The 23,624-nt window shown below is 38.9% G+C and overlaps 1 protein-coding gene across 1 annotated transcript in view; it reads right to left on the bottom strand.

Moving 5' to 3' along the window:
• Window positions 1-23,624, bottom strand: part of LOC107589579 (collagen alpha-1(XIII) chain-like) — a 107,607-nt gene that overhangs the window by 40,716 nt on the left and 43,267 nt on the right. Inside the window, exons 3-4 of the mRNA XM_016278066.1 lie at window positions 12,643-12,650; window positions 5,495-5,521 (exon numbers count right to left, since the gene is read on the bottom strand). Of these exons, the coding sequence (XP_016133552.1) occupies window positions 5,495-5,521; window positions 12,643-12,650 (35 nt within the window). The remainder of the gene's footprint in view (window positions 1-5,494; window positions 5,522-12,642; window positions 12,651-23,624) is intronic.

Below are 23,624 nucleotides of genomic sequence, written 5' to 3'. Positions count from 1 at the left end.
TTTATGCTTTCTGGTGCTTACGTCACCCTGCTCGTGACGTCTCGCTGCTCCATGCCAAACAATATTTTATTTTTTTGCGAATGCACGAAACACACCCCATAATACCCAATCACACCTCATACGCGAGGGACAGTGGTGGCGAGTCCACAGTCTCCTCTGTCTCGACACTCATCACATCCAGAGGAAGATAGATGAAGCGTCTCTCTCAGTCTTTTATTTTTTTCCCCCTTTTTTTCTCTTTTTTCTCGAGGGGGTGGGGGGGGACCTCAGTGCGGGCTTCCGAACACTGAGAGAGAGCCGCGGATCTAGCGGGTGAGGACCAAGAAAAGGACGAGCCCGTCTCAGATCCCTCCGCTAAATCCACCCACGATCCCCACGACAACAGTCTGTGCTGTGCCTCGGCAACAGCGGGACCGCTGCCAGCGGGATCGCGAGCCTGGCCGCCCTCATCAAACACAGCCAGGCGAGAGCGGAGCATACACAGCGAGAGCTCGCAGTGATGACAATCAGCTGCTCGAAAGCTGACCGTGCATGCTCCGCTCCCAAACAAACGACACACAAATCGTGTGTATCCCCTGCCGCCAGATATCGTGGGCAGCGAGGAACACAGTGTTTGTAATGCCGTTCGCTCGCCATAGACATTTTCATGATTGTTTTTTATATATGCTTGTGCGGACAGACAACAGTAAATAGACAGACACATACACAGAGTGCTACTGAAGAGCAGAAGCTGGTTTGCACTCTGCTGGATGCACTTTTATACTTTCTGGTGCTTATGTCACCCCACTCGTGATTTCTCGCTGCTCCATTGGACTGATTTGACACGTGCTTCAGAGCGCGGTCACGCAAGGGCGTTCCCAAAGCGGATCTCGACGCAGCTCGAGTTCCTAAAGGGGAACTTACATTTTTGGTCATAGACAACATACGTTGAAGATATACGTTATTGTCAACGTTATTGTCTAAGCGGTAAATTATTATTTTTTATATAAAAACGTGGGCTATATAACATTTTAATAATAACAAAAATCATATTGTTTTGCGTATATGCTCGTGTCGCTTACAGTTGAAGTCCTTCTCTGATTTTAATATTGTTTGCAAGGTTGCAAAGTTACTTTGCAATATTTTAAATACTTTTGGGTATTTTGCATGGTCTGTTATTGGAGTGTCACCTGGGTGGGAGTTTTAACTCCTATTCACTGTGAATAAAAAAATTATTTAGCTGATATATCCCCACCCTCTGATTACGTATCATAGCTTAAATATGTGTAAACCTTATTTGGCGGTTTTTACTTGGAAAACCAGCTATATTTTTCTTGCATTCGAATAACAATGGATAAACCTGAAACAACAGAAGAAGGATTGGAGATGAATTTCATTTACAAATAAGGTAGGGAATGTGCATACTTTTAAATCGACACATGCCACGGCGTTTCTTATTTAACACCGCCATGGTGTGCAAACATGCGCCAGCCTGACCTACCGCCGTATAAGCTTTCCAAACCAGACTCGATGTAAGCCTAACGGGCCTGGTGGGAAGCTTCGGGGCCTTCAGGGACGATGCTGATGATGGGGAGAGATAGCTCGCAAGCGTCTGCTCCACCACTGGCATCGTCCCATATCCCTTATCATTCAGCCCCATGATGTTCTTTTGAATAATTCGAGACTGTGGGGCTGTAATGAGTACGGTTTCTCCCACGATCTTGACACCTCAGCATGGAGATCGGGGAAAAACGGAAGGCCCCTGTCGTGAAGGCTGTGATCTGAATTCAGAAAACGCTCATCTAATTATTTTTAGGACGAGCGTCCTGTTTCTAGGCTGGCCAAACAATATTTTATTTTTTTGCGAATGCACGAAACACACCCCATAATCACGAATCACACCTCATACGCGAGGGACAGTGGTGGCGAGTCCACAGTCTCCTCTGTCTCGACACTCATCACATCCAGAGGAAGATAGATGAAGCGTCTCTCTCAGTCTTTTATTTTTTTCCCCCTTTTTTTCTCTTTTTTCTCGAGGGGGTGGGGGGGGACCTCAGTGCGGGCTTCCGAACACTGAGAGAGAGCCGCGGATCTAGCGGGTGAGGACCAAGAAAAGGACGAGCCCGTCTCAGATCCCTCCGCTAAATCCACCCACGATCCCCACGACAACAGTCTGTGCTGTGCCTCGGCAACAGCGGGACCGCTGCCAGCGGGATCGCGAGCCTGGCCGCCCTCATCAAACACAGCCAGGCGAGAGCGGAGCATACACAGCGAGAGCTCGCAGTGATGACAATCAGCTGCTCGAAAGCTGACCGTGCATGCTCCGCTCCCAAACAAACGACACACAAATCGTGTGTATCCCCTGCCGCCAGATATCGTGGGCAGCGAGGAACACAGTGTTTGTAATGCCGTTCGCTCGCCATAGACATTTTCATGATTGTTTTTTATATATGCTTGTGCGGACAGACAACAGTAAATAGACAGACACATACACAGAGTGCTACTGAAGAGCAGAAGCTGGTTTGCACTCTGCTGGATGCACTTTTATACTTTCTGGTGCTTATGTCACCCCACTCGTGATTTCTCGCTGCTCCATTGGACTGATTTGACACGTGCTTCAGAGCGCGGTCACGCAAGGGCGTTCCCAAAGCGGATCTCGACGCAGCTCGAGTTCCTAAAGGGGAACTTACATTTTTGGTCATAGACAACATACGTTGAAGATATACGTTATTGTCAACGTTATTGTCTAAGCGGTAAATTATTATTTTTTATATAAAAACGTGGGCTATATAACATTTTAATAATAACAAAAATCATATTGTTTTGCGTATATGCTCGTGTCGCTTACAGTTGAAGTCCTTCTCTGATTTTAATATTGTTTGCAAGGTTGCAAAGTTACTTTGCAATATTTTAAATACTTTTGGGTATTTTGCATGGTCTGTTATTGGAGTGTCACCTGGGTGGGAGTTTTAACTCCTATTCACTGTGAATAAAAAAATTATTTAGCTGATATATCCCCACCCTCTGATTACGTATCATAGCTTAAATATGTGTAAACCTTATTTGGCGGTTTTTACTTGGAAAACCAGCTATATTTTTCTTGCATTCGAATAACAATGGATAAACCTGAAACAACAGAAGAAGGATTGGAGATGAATTTCATTTACAAATAAGGTAGGGAATGTGCATACTTTTAAATCGACACATGCCACGGCGTTTCTTATTTGTCATCTGTGATACCTTTTGAGTGTCCTAAAAGCCGATGGGGGAGGGGGTTGTCTTGTCACTCAGCATACCCAGTTAAAAAAGTCACCGCTCGCCACTGCCATACAGTTATAATGAACAATGGAATTAACAATGGAATGTTCTCCTTTTAAGTTCCATGGAAAGGTTTAGAAAACTTTGAAGACATAAAAAAGCTGAATTTTCATGTTTGGGTGAACTATCACTTTAACAACTATGAACCCCATTCTATAATAATCATAGCTGCAATCCCTACTCAAAATCCGACCACTTCTTTCAATTAAGGCAAAAATCCCCGGAACATATGGAAAATGTGTGAGCAGTAACCTGAGATCTTGAAAAAATGATCATAAGGATTCACCATTTACAGCTTTGTACCAATGCATTTCCAAACATTTTACGCTATTTAATGCAGCTATAAACTCCTGCAACGTTGAAGGGACTTATTATGCAAGGCTGTCCATTCCTACAGCTGTTTTTATTTGCATTCCTAACATTGCAGGTCAGTGTATTAGAAGGTCTGGGAGCGTTGACAGCTTGCTGACGACTCACTCGAGTAACAAGTAATGGAAAAAGGGTGGAGGGTGCGGGCAAAGGGGTGGGTTGGCTAAGCCCCCATAACTCATCAGAAGTCAACAAAACATTTGCTAAAACAATGAATTTGCTCATGAACTGTAGCTTTTCTGGTGCTTAGTTGATTTAATAAGCCCCAAAGCTATTAAGATAAAGGTTCCCATATTAGAAGTGTTCATTTACTTTGACCTTCAGAGTTAATTCACTGCCTGCTGCAGAATGTCCCAAGAGGAAAGTCACTTGACTGAATTCTCTTGGCTCTGTCCAAGGTGCTGATTTGAGATAACTTAATATTGCTTTATGGCATTCATTATTTACCACAGTATTTATTAGTTACCATAATAATTGTAATGATTTTATGCATTATTTTATATATAAAATAGTTTTAAATCATCTATTTAATATGATTGTTATCCTCAAATACACAGTATAAGCCATACACTATAAAAGTCAAACAGTACTGCCAATATTCAAAGCAGTCATTGTGAAAGAGAATCTTTCTATTGTAGAAAGTATGTAAAATCATCTAGAGCTTTAGATTAGAAGTAGCTTGTTGAAGTACACTACAAAGTCCAGACTTCTCCAAATGAGCCTTAAAGTACTTAACTACAAATCAGAAGTGTTAAATAGTCATACATACATGTGAATGTGCAGTAACGCTTAAATATACAAACCACAAGTATCCCTTAATAGTTCAACGGAGCATGACTGCCAATATCAATATTTTTTGAAGAACTAATCTAATGGACACATTTCGTGTAACACACTTGCCACCCTCCCCTACCGTCCATCCAAAAATTTAATTTCATTTCCTGACGATGCAATCAATCAAAAGCTTTGGCAGGGATTACATCCATACTTTGACCAGCCCTGTCAACAATTTAAACAAAAAGTAAGCAAAAAAAGATTTTACGGCAAAGTTTCACAAGAATAGCTGTCATGAGTGATGGGGGTTTGTAGGTTATAATTGGCAGGTAGAACTAGAGTTCACATTAGATGGGATTCTTCTAGCATGCCATGATGAAAGACAGATGTGTTTGAGTTTTGGTCAGTAATATTAGAATTATAGGTGAAATGCAGACAAGTGGATCCAGACAGACACCAAAGGGCCTAAGTATAAAATACAATGTGCTAACTTGAAGGAATAGAAACTTGTCCACTGAGCCTATCAAAAAGACTCGTTTCATTAAGCCTAGCTTTGCTTATCTGGTTTAGGGGAATGTTCAGTGGGGTCCAAAAGTCTGAGACCACTTTGGATTCCTTCCTCATTTCATATTACAAGCATAACTATGGACTGAATCCTGATGATCATGTAACTTTGGCGTGATTTGAGAATGATCTAAAGAGCATCTTGAGCTTCAATGGATGCAAGATCATTTGAGTTTACATGAACAATGTCATACATTTATTTAATTAGCAAACAAGAAATAGTGCCAAATCTGAAATACATCTTCATTTTACATCATAACTTTTCTTCCTCAGTCCCTTGGTTAAAAGGAGGTCTCAGTGTGTCCAAATAAAGAAGCTGTATACATGACATACTGCATAATACTTAATTCAGAATTTTTCATATTCAAGTTTCTGGTTGAATTGTTTGTATACAGCTTCTTAAAAATAAGACACTACTAAAGAAAGGCAAAATGCAAGAAAACCAAACAGACATATAGACAGACAACAGGACACATTATGAGACAGTTACCGGAAAGCCTGCTCGTCCAGGTGGACCCTGAAAAAGGGGCGAGAGAAATGGGTACAGAATAAAGAAAGAACCAGTCAACAATACTGATCTAGAAGAACACAACACCCTGCCAAGCCATAATAAAATTCAATCTGCTTTTACAATGATTTGATTTCAATATTGAATAGTGAATCAATTTTACTGAGGAACTTTGTGATCCAGCATTAAATTTCATTGTGGCAAGGTTCAAAGGTCACAGCAGGAAAACACTCCAAAGAAGCATTCCACAAATGCAAACACCATCAAATGCTTCCACAACAGAATTTTCTTTGGACCCCAGAAAATCTTTTTTAATATCATAACATGTTTCTTTTATTTAATAGCTTTCACTTTTCATTGAAACCCATTTTAATCTATATTTTTACAGTAAAAATGTAATATAAACATCCTTAACACAAGACAAATTTACTCCAGAAGAAATACAGGTAATAAAAACTGTTTTCCAGAAATATACCTCAAACTTAATTATAATTTTTCTTGTTTCAAGTAAAATTTTAGTGAGGTTTACGCTTAAAATAATTTAAAAAAAATTGCCCATTGATACAAAAACTTAATTAGAATAATATGTAATAATAGTCTGATTAACTTACATAATTTTTCTCAATAAAATCTTTATTAAGGATGTTTATATACAATTTTTTGTTTTTTCAGTGTGAAAGTCAATTCAGTTCACGTCATTACTAATCATGATCTATATTTCAGTAAGATCATTTCAGGACTAAACATTTAGTGCCAGCATGAACAATGAACAGAACCATATGTTGGATTAAAAAAGATGTTCATTAAAAGGCCCACGCATGCATGAAACATGGTTTCACAGATGAAGGTGCTGGCTGAAAATCCTTATCTCATGCTTGACTTCAGAGTCGATTAAGGAGATCGCTCTGGTTTAAATCAAATCAAATCAAATCAAATCACAAGTTCACTCTCTTCACGGAGCACCATTCAGCTGTGAAAAAAAAAACTGTGTACATTTTTCATTGCAGAGGATTAGTGGTAAAAAAAACCTGACAGCTGCTTGATTCAAAGAAAGATTATTTCTGTTAAGACCACCTTGACACTCTTCATTATCTGATGATGCATCTACAGTTCCTTTCATTAGCCTGTGGAAGTGCGTACTAGTGTTTGTGTGTGTTGACTTTCCTCTCAGACTACAGTGTGGAGAGGGAAGCCATTTATCAAGCCTCAGCCCAGGGGAAGAAACTATTGCAGACGGACAAAAACATCCGTGGCACTATCTTCTGTCTGTATGCTTTCATATGACCATACAACCTGAAAAAGGGGCGAGAGAAATGGGTACAGAATAAAGAAAGAACCAGTCAACAATACTGATCTAGAAGAACACAACACCCTGCCAAGCCATAATAAAATTCAATCTGCTTTTACAATGATTTGATTTCAATATTGAATAGTGAATCAATTTTACTGAGGAACTTTGTGATCCAGCATTAAATTTCATTGTGGCAAGGTTCAAAGGTCACAGCAGGAAAACACTCCAAAGAAGCATTCCACAAATGCAAACACCATCAAATGCTTCCACAACAGAATTTTCTTTGGACCCCAGAAAATCTTTTTTAATATCATAACATGTTTCTTTTATTTAATAGCTTTCACTTTTCATTGAAACCCATTTTAATCTATATTTTTACAGTAAAAATGTAATATAAACATCCTTAACACAAGACAAATTTACTCCAGAAGAAATACAGGTAATAAAAACTGTTTTCCAGAAATATACCTCAAACTTAATTATAATTTTTCTTGTTTCAAGTAAAATTTTAGTGAGGTTTACGCTTAAAATAATTTAAAAAAAATTGCCCATTGATACAAAAACTTAATTAGAATAATATGTAATAATAGTCTGATTAACTTACATAATTTTTCTCAATAAAATCTTTATTAAGGATGTTTATATACAATTTTTTGTTTTTTCAGTGTGAAAGTCAATTCAGTTCACGTCATTACTAATCATGATCTATATTTCAGTAAGATCATTTCAGGACTAAACATTTAGTGCCAGCATGAACAATGAACAGAACCATATGTTGGATTAAAAAAGATGTTCATTAAAAGGCCCACGCATGCATGAAACATGGTTTCACAGATGAAGGTGCTGGCTGAAAATCCTTATCTCATGCTTGACTTCAGAGTCGATTAAGGAGATCGCTCTGGTTTAAATCAAATCAAATCAAATCAAATCACAAGTTCACTCTCTTCACGGAGCACCATTCAGCTGTGAAAAAAAAAACTGTGTACATTTTTCATTGCAGAGGATTAGTGGTAAAAAAAACCTGACAGCTGCTTGATTCAAAGAAAGATTATTTCTGTTAAGACCACCTTGACACTCTTCATTATCTGATGATGCATCTACAGTTCCTTTCATTAGCCTGTGGAAGTGCGTACTAGTGTTTGTGTGTGTTGACTTTCCTCTCAGACTACAGTGTGGAGAGGGAAGCCATTTATCAAGCCTCAGCCCAGGGGAAGAAACTATTGCAGACGGACAAAAACATCCGTGGCACTATCTTCTGTCTGTATGCTTTCATATGACCATACAACATTCAGACCAAAAAAAAAAAAGGTTGAACCTGTTGAACACGGACTAGTTAGCCAGAACAAAAAAACTATTTATTGCAATATTTACTCCAAGAGTCCAAAAACCAAAAAGATTTTGCATTTCTGCAACTAGGCAATCACAAAAAGCCTGTTCTCGTTAAATCTAACGTGTGTCACTAAATGTAGACTGTTGACGTGTGTGGGAAACAATGAAAGACCATTAATAGGATATTTAGGTTCAGAAGGCACACATGTGGCAGAGCAGTGGTACAAGGTATATGAGAGCTGGACGCAGCTGGACCAGGTGTTTATAAGCGGCGGTGTGTTGAGAGAGGAACAGACCTCCGCTGGACGAAGCTGAGATCAGGACTGTGTGTAGTGCTCTATGTGTGTAAGAGTGAGCGGGTCTACATGTGCTGTGTGTATATGAATGTGTTGAAGTATGTGAAGCAGGTCTAAGGTGCAGGCCCAGGTGCTGAGTGGGAACAGGCCACTGAGGTCTGCTGGGTGTTGCTCAGGCCGGCCCAAAGGAGCGTCTGGCGAGGTCAGAGGTCACCCACCGGAAGAACATTTCATTTGAGATCCACGGTAGCAGGGTACATGTGGCTCTCATTCAGCCCACAGCACTGCTGGGTAAATGAAGGGGCTCCCCAGGGGAAACGGGGGCGAATGCTTCCCTAGAGCGCAACATTGCACGGATAAGATATATTCAGCGAACACAGGGCACTTACAGATCACATGCAGTAAAAATACTGAAAAATGCGGAATTCAGCAAGTATATCACTAATTTAATCACACTGTTCTTTTAAAAACAAAGCAGGACAAAGTATTGTGAAAATTTACCTCAAAATAATGTGTCGATATCACATTGCCATGAATTTTTATTTTTGGATGTGCATTAATATTTTTGGAAAGATTTACTAACCGTGCATGTGAATATGCCTACTTCCCTAGTATGTGAAAAGAGTAGTATTCATAAAAAAGCTGGCGAAAAGTACCTACTACTACTTCTGAAATGTGCATCCAACAGATGCTTTACTATCCCATGAGGCCATGGGACAGGATTTGTGAATGACAATGAAGTGATGCAACTGACACTGGTAGGTCACATGACCATATAGTATAGTATGTCCGGAATTCATTTGCACTACACATATTAATACAATATAGAATGTCATAAAGTAATTACTTATTTAAAAGAAGTACCTACTTGGAAAGTATGCAGTTTTGGACACAGTGTAAAGTTGTGTAAATTTACAATAGTTCTGTGAATTATCGAAGACCAAATTCAATAACTTCAACAGGTTCAAATTGGTCACGCAGATGTGTTGCGTTAACGAACAGAAAGCTGTTTGGTTTGAAAGTGACTACTTTGTGAGCAAAATTTCCAAATTTGACCACACCTTAAGTCTGTGAGTAGATAAAATATATTGTGGACGCCATGCATACTTGATTCCTGCTCTTAAACCAAACACAAATTCAGACTGACCTATAAATATAAACTCATAAAGCACTGAAGTCCATTCCAGATAAATAAGAAACATACAAATCATAATTTACACTAAACATAAATGATATAATACTATATCACCAAGTCCCTGCTGATTCTCACCCCTAATTTTCAAGTGTTTCACCCCTAATGTTCATGTGCTTGAGACTGACCATTGCAATGTTCCACAGGAGTTTTCAACACACTAAACTGAGGTGCTTTCTGTCAGTGTAAAATGTTTCCTGTCACTACTAATTGTTTAAGGCTGGGTTAGGCCAACCATGCCTCAAAAGCAGGCAAAAGGCTATGCTCCTGTGAGGTGACCTGTGAAGAACCACAGACTATTGTGCATTTAAACTTTTCAAAGTATTCACTTTCAGCGCACAGGAAAAGGCCAATTTGGTGAAGTTTTACAATTGCCATCACATCAGTAAGAGTGTTGTCTTAGTTTTCTTGTTGGATAATCTACAGTATACGCTCTTCTAAGAATTGCCATAGGTCAGTGTAATGGGACAGCCCTCTATGACCATTGATCAGGCACCAGGCTTGCCAAACTCTTTCTGAAAACAAACACTGTAGTTAAAGACTTACTGACACTGATTGCCAATAGATCACCAAACCTGTTTAAAGAAGACTGACTTGATTAAAAGAATTCACTAACTATCTCTAAACAATCTTACTTGACAACAGTAGAAATATCAGCTTAATGTTTAAGTTAGTTAACAGACGTGCATTGTTTGACAGTTCCCTCACCTGTCTTTCAGTTCTTCTCAATTTGCCTTCAATATATGGGTTATATGAGCAGGTGTTGAAATGTTCATATACATATGTGAGTTTTTGGGCCCTGGAACCTGCTCACCCAAAGGGATTATTTGTTGCTCATAAATTTCACTTTCATAGCTCAGAAGACATAAAGGAACAGTTCACCCCAAAAAAATAAAGCAAAACTGAATTAAAGGGAGAGGGGACAGACTCATTCAAGCTCCAACAATCACATACTGTAAAAACGTCACATACTGTAAAAATGTCAAATAAATGGTCCATTCGTGAAGACATGTCATGCCAGATTTGAGGTTAAATTATAATAAACATCAATGATTATTGAATTATCACAGTGAGTAAATGATGATATAAATTTGGGTGAACGATCCCTTTAATATAGTTCATTCATATAGTCCATAGTATTTATCTCAGGTGTTTCTCCTAAAATTTCTTAGAAAAATTAAAATGAGACAACTGTTGTAATACAATAATAGTACAGTACTATTACATTATTGTGACCATTGCTCCGATCATTTCAACCCAAGGTCATTGGAAAAGCGTGCCTATGGTGACATTTCCACAAAATTATATTATGTTGCTTCTTGCATGTTTTGCGAAACTTTCCAAGTGCTATAAATGCATTCAGTTTTATCCTAACAAATGAAGGGGAATTTTATTATGTTGGTTGTATGAAATGTCTGATGAGTGGTGCTAAAAGGTTATTGCTCCATTGCTTTTTAAAATAATGTATGCCCCTACACTAAACCCTACCCTAAACCTAAACAATATGTGAGATAAAAATGCATTAGCTGAAGTAACCATGCCATTTTATACAAGCCTTTGATCTGTTTTATTATTACGTTTCATGGACTCGTACCCAAGGGCTCCACATAGTAAATGCAATGTTGTACAAGGTGAGCTACCAAGCAAGTTTACTAGATCAGAAAAGCCATACATATTGAGCTGGTGATGTAATGGAACCATCAAATTGTATGAGTTTACAAATTTTGCACTATGGTAAGTGTTTTGAAGTCATAACATAGTATTGTCCAAGGAACCACACAAAAATAAGCCTTTATTAATCAAAAAATCTGCCCTGTAATCATAATTTAAGTGAAAAAGAAGTTGGTGTTTTACTGCCTCTAGTGTTCATTTCAGCTGGAAACTACAATGAACTTTGTGTATAGGTATGTTTTGCAAAAATGTACATTTAGGCACATTTTTTCCAATGAACCTATGTCGGATGATTTATGGACAATCTGATGAGAAATGACTGCAGTCTTTGGTATACTGGCACATCTTAGAACAGTTTGAAACAGTGATGCCTTCTAAAACGTTAGAGGAGAAACCCGAGATTACTGGGGTCTCTTTCACAGTAGGTTTCAGCAGAAGACAACATTTTCTCTTCATTTAATCTGACTGCTTTCTAGGAGAAAATGTTAAGATATTTCATTTTAGATTTGTCTTTTCTGTGGTCAGTGTTTATCTGTGGCTGCTGGTATTTCATTAATCACTTAAGCTCGACCTTCTCCCTCTAACTGCAGGGACGCAGCTGTCCAACCGCACCTAATTTTATACTGCTCAACTCTCTTTTTTCCTCTACTATATATTTCTTTTGACCTTCTTTCTCATTATAACCTCATTCTGTAACATTAGCCCTCAGAAGATATATAAAGTTGAACAGGCTGTGTCTACCAATGCTGTCGTCTTCTATATCCGTGGCCAAATTCCCAATGTCCAAGAGGCAAAAGAATTGCTTCGCTATGTCCAAGATAATGCCATGCGATTTAAGGTGAAGTGTGTCATTTCTGTGCCACCAAGCAAAATTGGAAAAATAATGATTGCTTTCACACAAGTCTCCAGAACACGCCCTCTCTATATGTGATTTGTTGCCCAAACTGACTCAACTCACATCATTGGTTGAGTCAGTGCTGCCATATTGGGCTGCACTGAATGCTGAAAACAATCTAATCAATGTTTTGATAGAGCCACAGAATCTCTGCACATTAAACCAGATTTTATTTCAACATCCAAAATGTGCACACTTCACCTTTAGTACAAAACACAAGCTCTTCTTCTGACAGATGACAGTGTGGGTGTTTATATGTGAGGCGGAAGGAAACGAAACTAACGATTTCCATTATGTCAATGAAGTCGTGTAATCAGCACTCCATCAGCAGTGACAGTAAGGAAACACATGAAAGATAAATTCACACTCTCAAAACACACACAAATACACAGAAAGCCACAGAGTTTGGGTCACATTACCACAATCCAGTCAACATAGGGACCAACATCTACTTACAGGAGGACCTGCAATAAAAACAGAAAGAAAAATAAATTAGTCATTTAGAAAAAAATCATCTTGTTTGGTCCATGTGCACATTACATCAAACATTTGACCCTGATGGATTTTATTTCCCCAAGAACAGGAAAAATTTCTGTCACGCAAGTCTGAATTTGCGTAGTCCAACCAGAACCCAGTTTCCTGGCTGTCCAGCCCAGACTGAACTGATGAACGCTGCCTCCGATTTCTCTTACTGTAACACGACCTCTGAGGAAGATTAGAGTTCACACGCAGGTAGTTTAATGAAGTGCGTCACAGTATAGGTTCGGTACGTAAACAAAACGTTAAAAAATATGTTTATAATTTAGTTGATGACAGGATTGAAAAGCTTTTTATGAGAAAGTGTTGCTTGTCTCTGGCCCAGGGATGAGCAGTCAGCCCACCAAGTAGCAGACCACTGAGGACTGAGTTTGAGATTGAGCCACATCACTGGAAGACTGCCTGTACAGATAAATCACACCCGTTCTGAGCACGCTAACCCCACCCAGACATCACAAACTGTCCATCTCCTTCATAGCTAATGCTAAATCATACACTAGCCGCATAATAAACAGTGGAAACAGATTTCACTAACATCGTTAAGTTAAAGAAAAGTTACAAGTTTTTCACAGTGATCCTGGTGGAAAACGCAGGATAGATTAAAACCCTGAGGAAATTATGTTAAATGGAATTGAGATTTCTACACTCTTATTGGTTGCTGAAAGCATAATGAAAATGTGCTTTAATATTTAATAAACGAACATGCAAGGGTGCAGATTCCATGTGGACTTAGTCATGAGGTTGGTTGCTTTGAAAAGTTTGGTTTTTTAAAATTATAATGTGAAAGGATCTCTAAGCTTTAAACAAACTTGATTTAAAATGAGTTAAACGGTCATTTTGAGTATTACAAAAACCACAATTTAAAATTATAAGCACATGCATTAGTAGGATGTACGGCCTCTTTTACATCCTTTGACAAAAACACAGCAATCAAGCAGAACGGAGATCATAGCTTCAGGAACTCAAGCTCTGTCAAGTAAAAACAAACTCAAAATTGCTGATGACAAATCTTTTCCACTTATATCACCAGAACTCTCATCTAATAACTTATTATACCTGGACAACTGCAAGAACAAAACCAGTCCGTCAAAGCAATTTGTCACAGAACTACAGAACAATCTGAATCATACGGTTTCTTTCCAGGTCTTTCATCCAGAAACCATTTTTTTGTCCTCTAAAGAGTTTGAAATTTTCATGGCCAGAAACTTAGGGGAGTAACAAGTATGAATCTTTGACTTACAAAAAATAACTATAATGGATGGAAGAGAGAACAAAAGTCCCAATAAAACCATTGTTTACTGCAGGAGAAATGTTTCAAGCAAACATGAACTAGAATTCTTCAACAAGGAAGAAATCTACATTTCCACTGAGCTCTGAAGTCAAACTGGTGCATTAAATATGGTAGCCTTAAGTAATGGCACAGTCACATCGGTGACAAAGCTTTCCTATGGGTCCATCATTACTTTTTCCTTTCCTGTTTTGAGAACCCTGTATTTTCTTAGAAATCAGAACCGGCATTTATCAAAGCTGCTGCTGAGACAGCAAGCCCTATTTTAGGCCTAAAACAATGAGTGAACAACACAAGCAAAATATGTGCGGTCATGCAAGAATAGCTCTCTGCACATTCCAGATCAATCTTTGTCATCATAAACGTTCTCATCTTACCCGTGTGATCCATGACTCTTTACATGAAACCACTTTAAACGCACAAAATATAGAGGAATCTATAGGTCATATAGTAGCAGCCTCCAATCACCTACAGTCCATTTACTGACCATCCGATACATATTGGTTGAAACAAAAATGGCTGAAATCATCAAATCAAATCTCAATGGCTTTATGCATCTTCAAGGAGTAAAGGCACCTGAAAAGTGCTGAGAATCAGAATTTTATTCTGCAATTTTTTACAGTAATTTCTAAACACTTTCAAAAAAAGTGCATCATTTTACATTTAGGGGGTGCAACAGTTTATAACTGGGACAGTACCCCAAAAGTACCTTATTTAGGCCTAAAAGGTTCAAAGTAGTACCTCAAGGGAGCAATATGTACCATTTAGGGGAACAAAGTTATCCCTTTAAAGTTTCTGTCCCAGACAGTGACAAGCTGTTGTACCTCTAAGTGTACAATTTTTTTCTGACACTGTACAAAGATTTGTAGAGTTCTGCTCTGCTATTTTAATTAATGGAACTAGTTAGTGTTGTGATTATGGATTATTAATCCATTTTATGTAAACCTACCCTAAATGACAAATAAAAGCTAAACAAATATATCAGTCTGACAGTTACTTCCTGTCTAAGTGGGCAGTTCTTTGCTAGAAATAGCTGCAAAGAGTAACAGACTTCATGTTTCAAGTCAAAATTCTATAAGCTCTTATAAAAATACAATCTTGATGGATGTGACCACAAAATGTTTTATTAATACCACTAATTCTGCACTAGGACTCCCTAAATCTATTCTGTAAAGTCTAAGCATCTCTGAATGTTTTGAAATTGTATGTTTGAGGATTGTGTTTTCATGCTTCTCTTGCTATTAAAAGCTTTAGGTGCGCAAATACGTAGCAGCTTACACACAACAGCAGTTCGTGGCTTTGCAGGCACAGGCATATGCGTACTGTAGACCTACCTGGAGCCCCATCACGGCCTTTCTTTCCCCTCAAACCGGGAGGTCCTGATTGAAAAACAACCTACAGTTAGTCCCACCGTTACATTTATGTATTGAATGACCCAAGCAATAGCTCCACACCACTGTAAAGCTTTCCCTGCTATGATTTATAGTAGAGCTATTTGAGAATTGTATTAAAATGCTTTATTGCTAAGCAACACAGTTATAGAATAATTTAATGACAGTTCTTTGGACCAAGCTCCCTGTGGATGCAATCATTAAAGGCAAAAATGGGGCTAAAAATATATCACCACAGAGTCACGGCAAGTGGCGGCAGCAAGAAGCAGATAACGTGTCAAAAACTGCAACAGCGCAGCCAGCAGTAGGATGAGTGGACACTTTGGTGGACTGGGTGTGGAGAGACTTAAAGCCCTGAAGTGAAAGCCGAAACCGAGCACACAGACACGTGGAAGCAAGTGTTCTGATTCCTGACGCATTCTGGACTTGCGTCCACTTCCTGCTCTGCAGACAACCTTCATCCGAAGGCGAACTGAGCTGGGGCGTCAAAAATACTCCATGTGATGATGCCTAGAGGACTCTAGGTGTAAAACTATGCGTGTCTATGTTTGTGTGAGAGCGCTTTTGGTGGTACACTCAACAAACAACACTGAACTATAAACACAAGGAACATTTAATGCTTCCAATAAATGTTTAGGCAGTGCTATGTCAGTTAAAGTATCAATATCAAGCCGCATATCACAACCACCTGTTACCAGCCTTATGCAAGAGCACTGGAAAGTGATAGGAAATGGAGATCTTCTGTTGCATGCTGACACGAAGGCACCCGAGCCACCCGCCCCACCTCTTTTCATAGTACTGAACCCTGAATATTGAACTATGATGATCCAAATACATTCATAATTCTTGATATAATTTTCCCCGAAAAAATTTTCCAGTACCAGATAGACCTTTGGAAATTGTGGCAGCACAATGGTGCAATGATAGCATCCAATGGTAATATTATGGCATTTTTTTAATTGACTATAGAACTGGAAAATATTCACAATGTTACTGGGTGATATTCATTTAGCATGGTATTTACTGTACGTGGTACCATAAACGGATTGTGAATCTCTCAAAAATATGTCCAGACCACACTGAACCCAAAACATACGTAAATAAATAAATAAATACAATTTAGCATATAGAAAATAAAGCCTAAAGGTCATTGCACATTGCACAGTCCGAAAATTTTGTCAGAAATTTTTGCACATTAAAAAATAAATAGCACCTCATATTATGTCAATCACGTTTACACACTGCCTCCGAAATTTTCGTCTGTCATAAAAAAATTCGGATCCATTTTTCGCCTCCAAAGCAAGCATTTTGAGAGGTGTTTTGACAGTTCAGAGCCACCGTACAAGCGAATGCCAAAATCCAGAATGGCGATTATCAAGTTCATCCACTTCGTCTCGCAGCACAAAGCACTGTAAAGATCCTTACGCACTGAGCTCACAGAAATTGGTGGTCTTCTTTTTAACATGTGGCTCTAGTATCGCTAGCAAAGCATCAAACTGAGCCACTGACATCCTGAAGTAAACTTTGAATCACCCAGGATAATCCCGCTGTTCCTGAGGGGGAACTCTCCTTCCTCTCTATATCTCAGGATTGGATGGACCCAATATTTCTCTTTTTAAGAAGCGAGAACAACAACAAAATCATCCTCCCTGCTTGAAGACTACATTTAGTGCTGTTTTGCAAATTTTTTCGCAACGGATTAATTAATACGCATCGGACTCAGTGTGCAAGGTTTCTGTGCGTGACAAATTTTTAGGATAACAAATACGAAAAAACCCATACGAAAATTTTGAACTCAGTGTGCACAGACCTTTAAGTGTTAATTAAGAAAATAAAACACATTTTATCATTTTAACCAATTCTAGGCCCACTTACTCAAGCCAGCCGGGACACTATCATAGGACCTGAGCTCTGTTATATAGACCCAGGAATAACCTCAAGAATACCATGCAACCCAAAATACCCAGCCACTGGCAGCTCCACTCCCCTTATCATCTGCCAATTTCTCCAAATGCTCTGTCCTCTGATTGCCCCGAACACATGCCATAGTGCCCAAGAATTAATGGTTCAGCTTCCAGACCTCCAAACTACAAGCGCATCACAGCAAAAGTCCAGGCAGAGGATGAGATAGCTCATTGTGAATAAAACAGCAAATGTTGGGCTAACAAAGCATGGATTGATTTTCAGATATGGACAACTTTAGTGCAAGAACACAGCACTGCTTCTGTGAGGCAATATGATGTTCTAAGAGAGATAGTTCCCCCACAAATGAAAGTTCAGTCATTATTTACTCTCAAGTAGTCCCACACCTGACTTTCTTCTGTGGAACATAACAGAAGATATTTTAAGAAATGTCTCAGTCTTTTTCTGTCCATGCAATTTAAGTCAAATGGAACCAAAACAGTTTGGCTACCAACACTCTTTTTAAAATATTAACACATCATACAGATTTGGAACAATATCAGAATGAGTAAATTATGACAGAATTTTCATTTTTGGTTGAACTATCCCTTCAAGTGTTTAGTATATGTGGACGACACACATTTAAGTATGAACATTTGCCATTAAAACTAATCTTAAAAAAAATATATATATATATATACTGTATATATATATACAAAAATCTGCCTCAAACGGTAATAAAATATTTTCAGCATTCAAATGCACTATTGGATTAACAATACTTAAAAATTTTAACTATGTTTGTTTATGTACCATGTCACATACAAAACAAAATAAAATACATTGTAAAAATACTATTAAAAAAACATTTAAAAGAGAAAATAAAATTTTATAGACGCAGCAATTCATAAACTATGATCTACAATTTTAGCAACAGTAAACTAGTGCTGCTTTGGGTTGTGTGGCAGTCAAAGGAAAATAAATGAACTTTTGTACTTTTGTTCTATTAAGTTGAACAAAGGCTTCCCCACACCTTTTGAAATCTGGAAAAATCACTGCACACATTTCATGACTTTTCACAACTGTTATATATAACCTTGTCAAATGTAAATTATCTTGGTCTCCAAATAAAAATACGGTTATGTGGCAGTTCCAGTAGGCCGAGAAGATTAGTTGACTTCTTTGAAAAAGGGATGTGGTGCTTCATGGACCTCCAGTATCCTAAGGGAACCAATAAACCTTAAACAAAGGCCCTATCAAGTTCTGATAGGTCCACAAAAGTTTCAAGCCTAGATAAACGTACATTCCATCACACACCCCAACCCATGCTGAACCTGGTGCAATCCAGATGACTGACGTCTCCCACTCCAAAGAGAGCACAGGCCCGGTTACAGGAGCCGAATGGCGGTGCGTCTGCTCTCGTCTGCCCACTGATGACAGTTGACCCATTCACGACGATCCCTCACCGCTTTGTTGCCTCGTTAAACTGCAGTCACAGTTTGAAAAAGGATCACAGCACAAGTCATTTTTCATTCTCGCTCTTGGCCACTGCTGCACTAACCTAATAGCACGAGGAACGGCGATTCAGTTGCATACCAGTTCTCTGCTGAAAGAGTTTGGCAAATGCTTCACTACACTTGCACCTACCGTCAATAAAAAACATTTGACGTGCATACAATAGGCTCAAAAGCAACAGAGTATTTTGCTTATAAAAATAAGGAGACATACATCATTAAAAGGCTGGGAAAATAACATTGTGAGTTTTCTTAAAAGCACACGGTTGTAAGCCAAACGTATGCCTCACCCTGTATACTGTACTTCTGGCCAATTGCAGCATTCCCAGAAAGTCTGAACTGGTGCAGAGCTCTTATTCATTCGCATGCCAAGATGTGGCTAGGTGGAGAAATATTTTCCCGAACAATCTCTGGAGCAGAAAAAGTGCACCATTACGTCCAGGATTAAATAATTACGGTGAGCCACTTACAGGAGATCACTACAAAGACGCTTTTGTGATGATGCCAGAAAAACCACTATTATCCTGACTTTACCATTATTCTCCCAAATTGCTCCCAGGAGGAAAAAATATACATCAAAAAATTTAACTGCGTCTCCTTCGTTCTGGGTAGAAGAAAGGCTTCCTACTCCAGTTGTACCGGGTGGTGAAGTTGAGAATTGGAGCGCCACATAAATCTTTCAGTGAATTTTCTTTGGCTGTTTTTCAATCTAAATTGGTGATTTAGATAGTTATCTATTGAAATTTGGCCTTAAAGAAATTCATTCATGATGATCTGAGAAATGCCCAATGGAGCCATTACCATTGACTGGTCTGCTGAAAAGACCAATGCGAGTCAGCATGAATTTCTAGGCTGGTTTATGCTGGTTTGAGCTGGTCAGCGTAGCAATGTTGGTATAACCTGAATAACCAAGGAAGGTTAAGCTTTTAAGTGGGGACACCAGCACACCAGCATTCCATGCTAGAGAGAAGCATGCAAAATATAAGGTGAAGTGTTAGATGATTCATCAAGGGCTGAAGTTTTTTGAGCCATGATACATTAAAATTTTGGTCAGAAAGTGCAAGGGGCATTTGGTTTAAATAGAGTTTGCCTTATTTCCTCTTTAATTGGCCAATTTGCTGGTCTGAATTGAGATCCACTGACTTTTCACTTAGGCTGACATGGTTGGCTTTTATTTCCTCTGAACCTTTGTTGGGTCCTGCTCAATGAATCAGCTAGGCAAAGCCAAGAGGACAAGCGTTTGACTTCATTAACAGAAACAAGAGGGATTTGAAGCGTCAGGAATCTCAATAGGGCCATTGAGGGCGACTGAATTCCACGTTTTTATCCACACCCATCGGAAAAATCCTGTTACTGGCCCTGAGGTCATCTTATCTATGACAAATAAAATGCAGATTATAAAGAGAGAATTGCATTAACACCTGCCAGCCCTCACAGATGCTGAAGTCATTATACTTCAGTAGCAAAAGTGCTATGAAATGAAAAGAATATGTGTGCGTGCGTGTGGACATGTGTACTTTAAAGTCAGTCTAGAAGAAAACACTTTACACTTTCACATAAGCCACTTTATTAAGCAATTCTTCAAAATTATGGCCGATCTTGACCCACAGTGAACTAACCAGGGGAATGCTGAATGTACCCGGTAACCTCAGAGCTGTTTGCAGAGTGTCAGATGCTCACTGTAACCGTGAGAAAGCATCAAACAGCCTTTATGGTGTGAAGATATCCGGTGTGAATTTGGATCTCTGCCCAATAAGCAGGATGAGTGTCGGAAGGCAGGTTGTGTGGGTAGTAACAGCGGAGAAAGTCTCGTCTGGGCTTATTCAGCACAACTAAAAATAACTCAAAATGTGAAATGACTGACACTCAACAAACTGGAATCAAAAAATGTTGTACAGACAACACTGACACAGATTGAAAGATCAATCTTGGGATTTTAAGAATCAAAATCAAAATTGTTGTCGGCACCAATGGCCTCGTAGGCAGCGCACCAACATATAGAGCCGTTGCGTTCCGAGTCCCGGCTCGCGGACCTTTCCCGATCCTGCCCCCTCTCTCTCCCAATTCGCTTCCAGTCCAACTAATGTCATAAGGCATAAAACTGCAAAAAATATATATTAAAAAATCAAGATCGTTAAATAATAATTATCACTACCCTGCCCTTCATATTCATGAATATCAATTAGGTGACAAGCTATTCACCCAATAGTAAACCATAACTGATTTTCTGAAAGATAAATATATAACTGCTTGCCATATTAGGATGACAGCTAATCAGTTTTTGTGATAATTCGGTCACCTGCTGATGTAACCTACAATTCTTTTCAAAGCAAAACATGTACCAATTTCAAAAAGTGTGTGTGAGGTATTAAATACCATTTACCAACCTATATTAACTGCAGAATGATTTTAAAACGTGTTTCCTTGCACCTCATAACCTCCAAAGCCACAAACACGTTACTTTCTCAAGACAAATGGCCATCAGGGAAAGGTTAAACCAACACCTTCACTATTGCAGAACAGAAAATCTGACACTTTAGAGAAAGCTTAAGGGATGTTTTATGCTTTTGCCTTGACTTGCCTTGACAATTGTAATTGCGATGCATATGCTTGTGAGCCCACCTTTGACCTTTGGGAGCTCTGAATGCGACTAAAAACTATACGGACACGGTGTTAAAAGGGCAAGATTAATGTGTCTGTTTTGATAAAAGATCTGACCTTGCAGTAAAGTATGCTCGCTTGAAAGGAAAAAACTATTTATCAGAATGATGAAACAACACATTTATTAATGTTGACATCATAATTTCAAAATTTCCTTCCATAAATACCAATCAATCTGTACAGCTTTGCTATTTACCACACATTCTTAATAAGAAATTTAAAGACAGACTTAAAAGGGGAGGTTTCCCCAACATGGCGTCAGTTCTCTCCCAAGACTCAAGGCAGACAAATCCGTTATTGAGCTTTGTCACATCGGTTAAGCGAAAAACTGCAGACTGCTGAACTCCCATAGGATCCTTCACGCTGTGGCCAAGAGCAAAAAAATTAAGTGCAATGAGAGCTCAGAGAGCCGGCGTCCGCCGATATTGGGTTACTGAGGATAAAAAGGCATGCCATGCCAAGAGTTATTAAAACAGAAGCCTGACAAGGAGATTTCAGTGGCATTACTGAAATAAACAAGGAGAAGCACAATGTCTTTACCATGTGTGTTACAGGGCTGGCGTTTGGCCAGAGGCTCTCAACACACACCGTGGCTGGTGTGTCAAAAGTGGCCATCAAATAAATGCAGCTTGTCGGCTGATTACAAAAGCAGAACTGTTGAAATAAACATTACACAGCTAAAAACACATCAGAATAGCCATGCGCTGGCATTGTTAATGGGACTAATTTTGGGTTACTAGGCAAGAGAGACGATTATCCTATTTAAGGGCTGCTTTGTATATTTCTACCATACCTGAAATAAGGCTTCAATCAGGGACATATTATGCATGGTATATTAAAAAAAACCTTGCTTACAACACCTTCAATAATGGTGGTAATGAGGACTTAGAAAAAGTGACAGACTTGGTGAGTGCAACAATTATGCAGTCAGCAAACATGGAATTATGCTGCTTTCAAACGCACACTAGAAACTCTTACTTACAAATCGGTAAGTCATTATTTGTAAACAAAATATGGAACTTCACTCTTAAAAATAAAGGTTCCAAAAGGACTGACTGACTGATTGATTGATTGATTGATTGATTGATTGATTGATTGATTGATTGATTGATTGATTGTAGGGATGTAACGATTACCGGTTTGACAATAAATCATGATAAAATTCCCCACGGTTCGTATTACCGTTTCATCTTTTAATTATCATTAAAACTGTATTAGATTACCGCGATTTGAAAAACTCACGATGAATAAATACTATCCAGCATAAAGCACAGTTTTCAGTAACAGTCTCACGTGCACACAGCATGCAGATTAGTTTCGTTTTGAGTGAAAACAGGGCGGAAAAGCTGGGAGGTTTTAAAAGAGTACTAAGGGAGTTATACAAATGAATATATTAATTAATTAATTATATGATTGTACCTCTGAAGGTTCTGACTGTCTTCAGAAAAGATTCTATGGCATTATGTTTTCATCTTCGCTCCATGTAATACCTAAAGCAGGGGTGTCCAAACTCGGTCCTGGAGGACGGGTGTCCTGCAGAGTTTAGCTCCAACTTGCCTCAACACACCTGCCGGGCAGTTTCTAGTATGCCTAGTAAGAGCTTGATTAGCTGGTTCAGGTGTGTTTAATTGGGGTTGGAGCTAAACTCTGCGGGATACCGGCCCTCCAGGACTGAGCTTGGGCACCCCTGACCTAAAGGAAGTGTTCTTAATCGCAATACTGCTTTGTCCACGGAGATTACAGGAAACAGCTCTAATTCAGTTTTTCCATAAGCGCCACCTGCTGTCAGAGAGTGGATTTACAGAGACCTATATTTGCATTCAGCCTGTGTGCAGTTTCTGTCTGGCCAAAAACGGACCAAATTTGCATGCCCTGCTGTAAATTTTGACCAGTTGATGAAAAACAAGCTTATGTGGATTCTACACATTTAAACAATTCATATAAGTTATCTAGAATTATTCATGGAGCAGATAAAATACATATAATCATTTATTAATCAATTATCATTTTGACATATCTTTTCTTTATTTAAAGGCTGAAATTGTCACGAATCCGGTCCGTGGCCTTCCGGCCGATTGCCACTAGAGGTCATTCTACCATTACACTGACTCTCACACTACACAGACTGTTACATGTCACTCCGGA

This window comes from Sinocyclocheilus grahami, unplaced genomic scaffold (genome assembly GCF_001515645.1).
Source record: "Sinocyclocheilus grahami isolate Dianchi unplaced genomic scaffold, SAMN03320097.WGS_v1.1 scaffold117.1, whole genome shotgun sequence".
NCBI classification, from domain to species: Eukaryota; Metazoa; Chordata; class Actinopteri; order Cypriniformes; family Cyprinidae; genus Sinocyclocheilus; species Sinocyclocheilus grahami.
The sequence above is the reverse complement of the archived record's forward strand: the minus strand, read 5'-3'. Positions and strand labels throughout refer to the sequence as shown.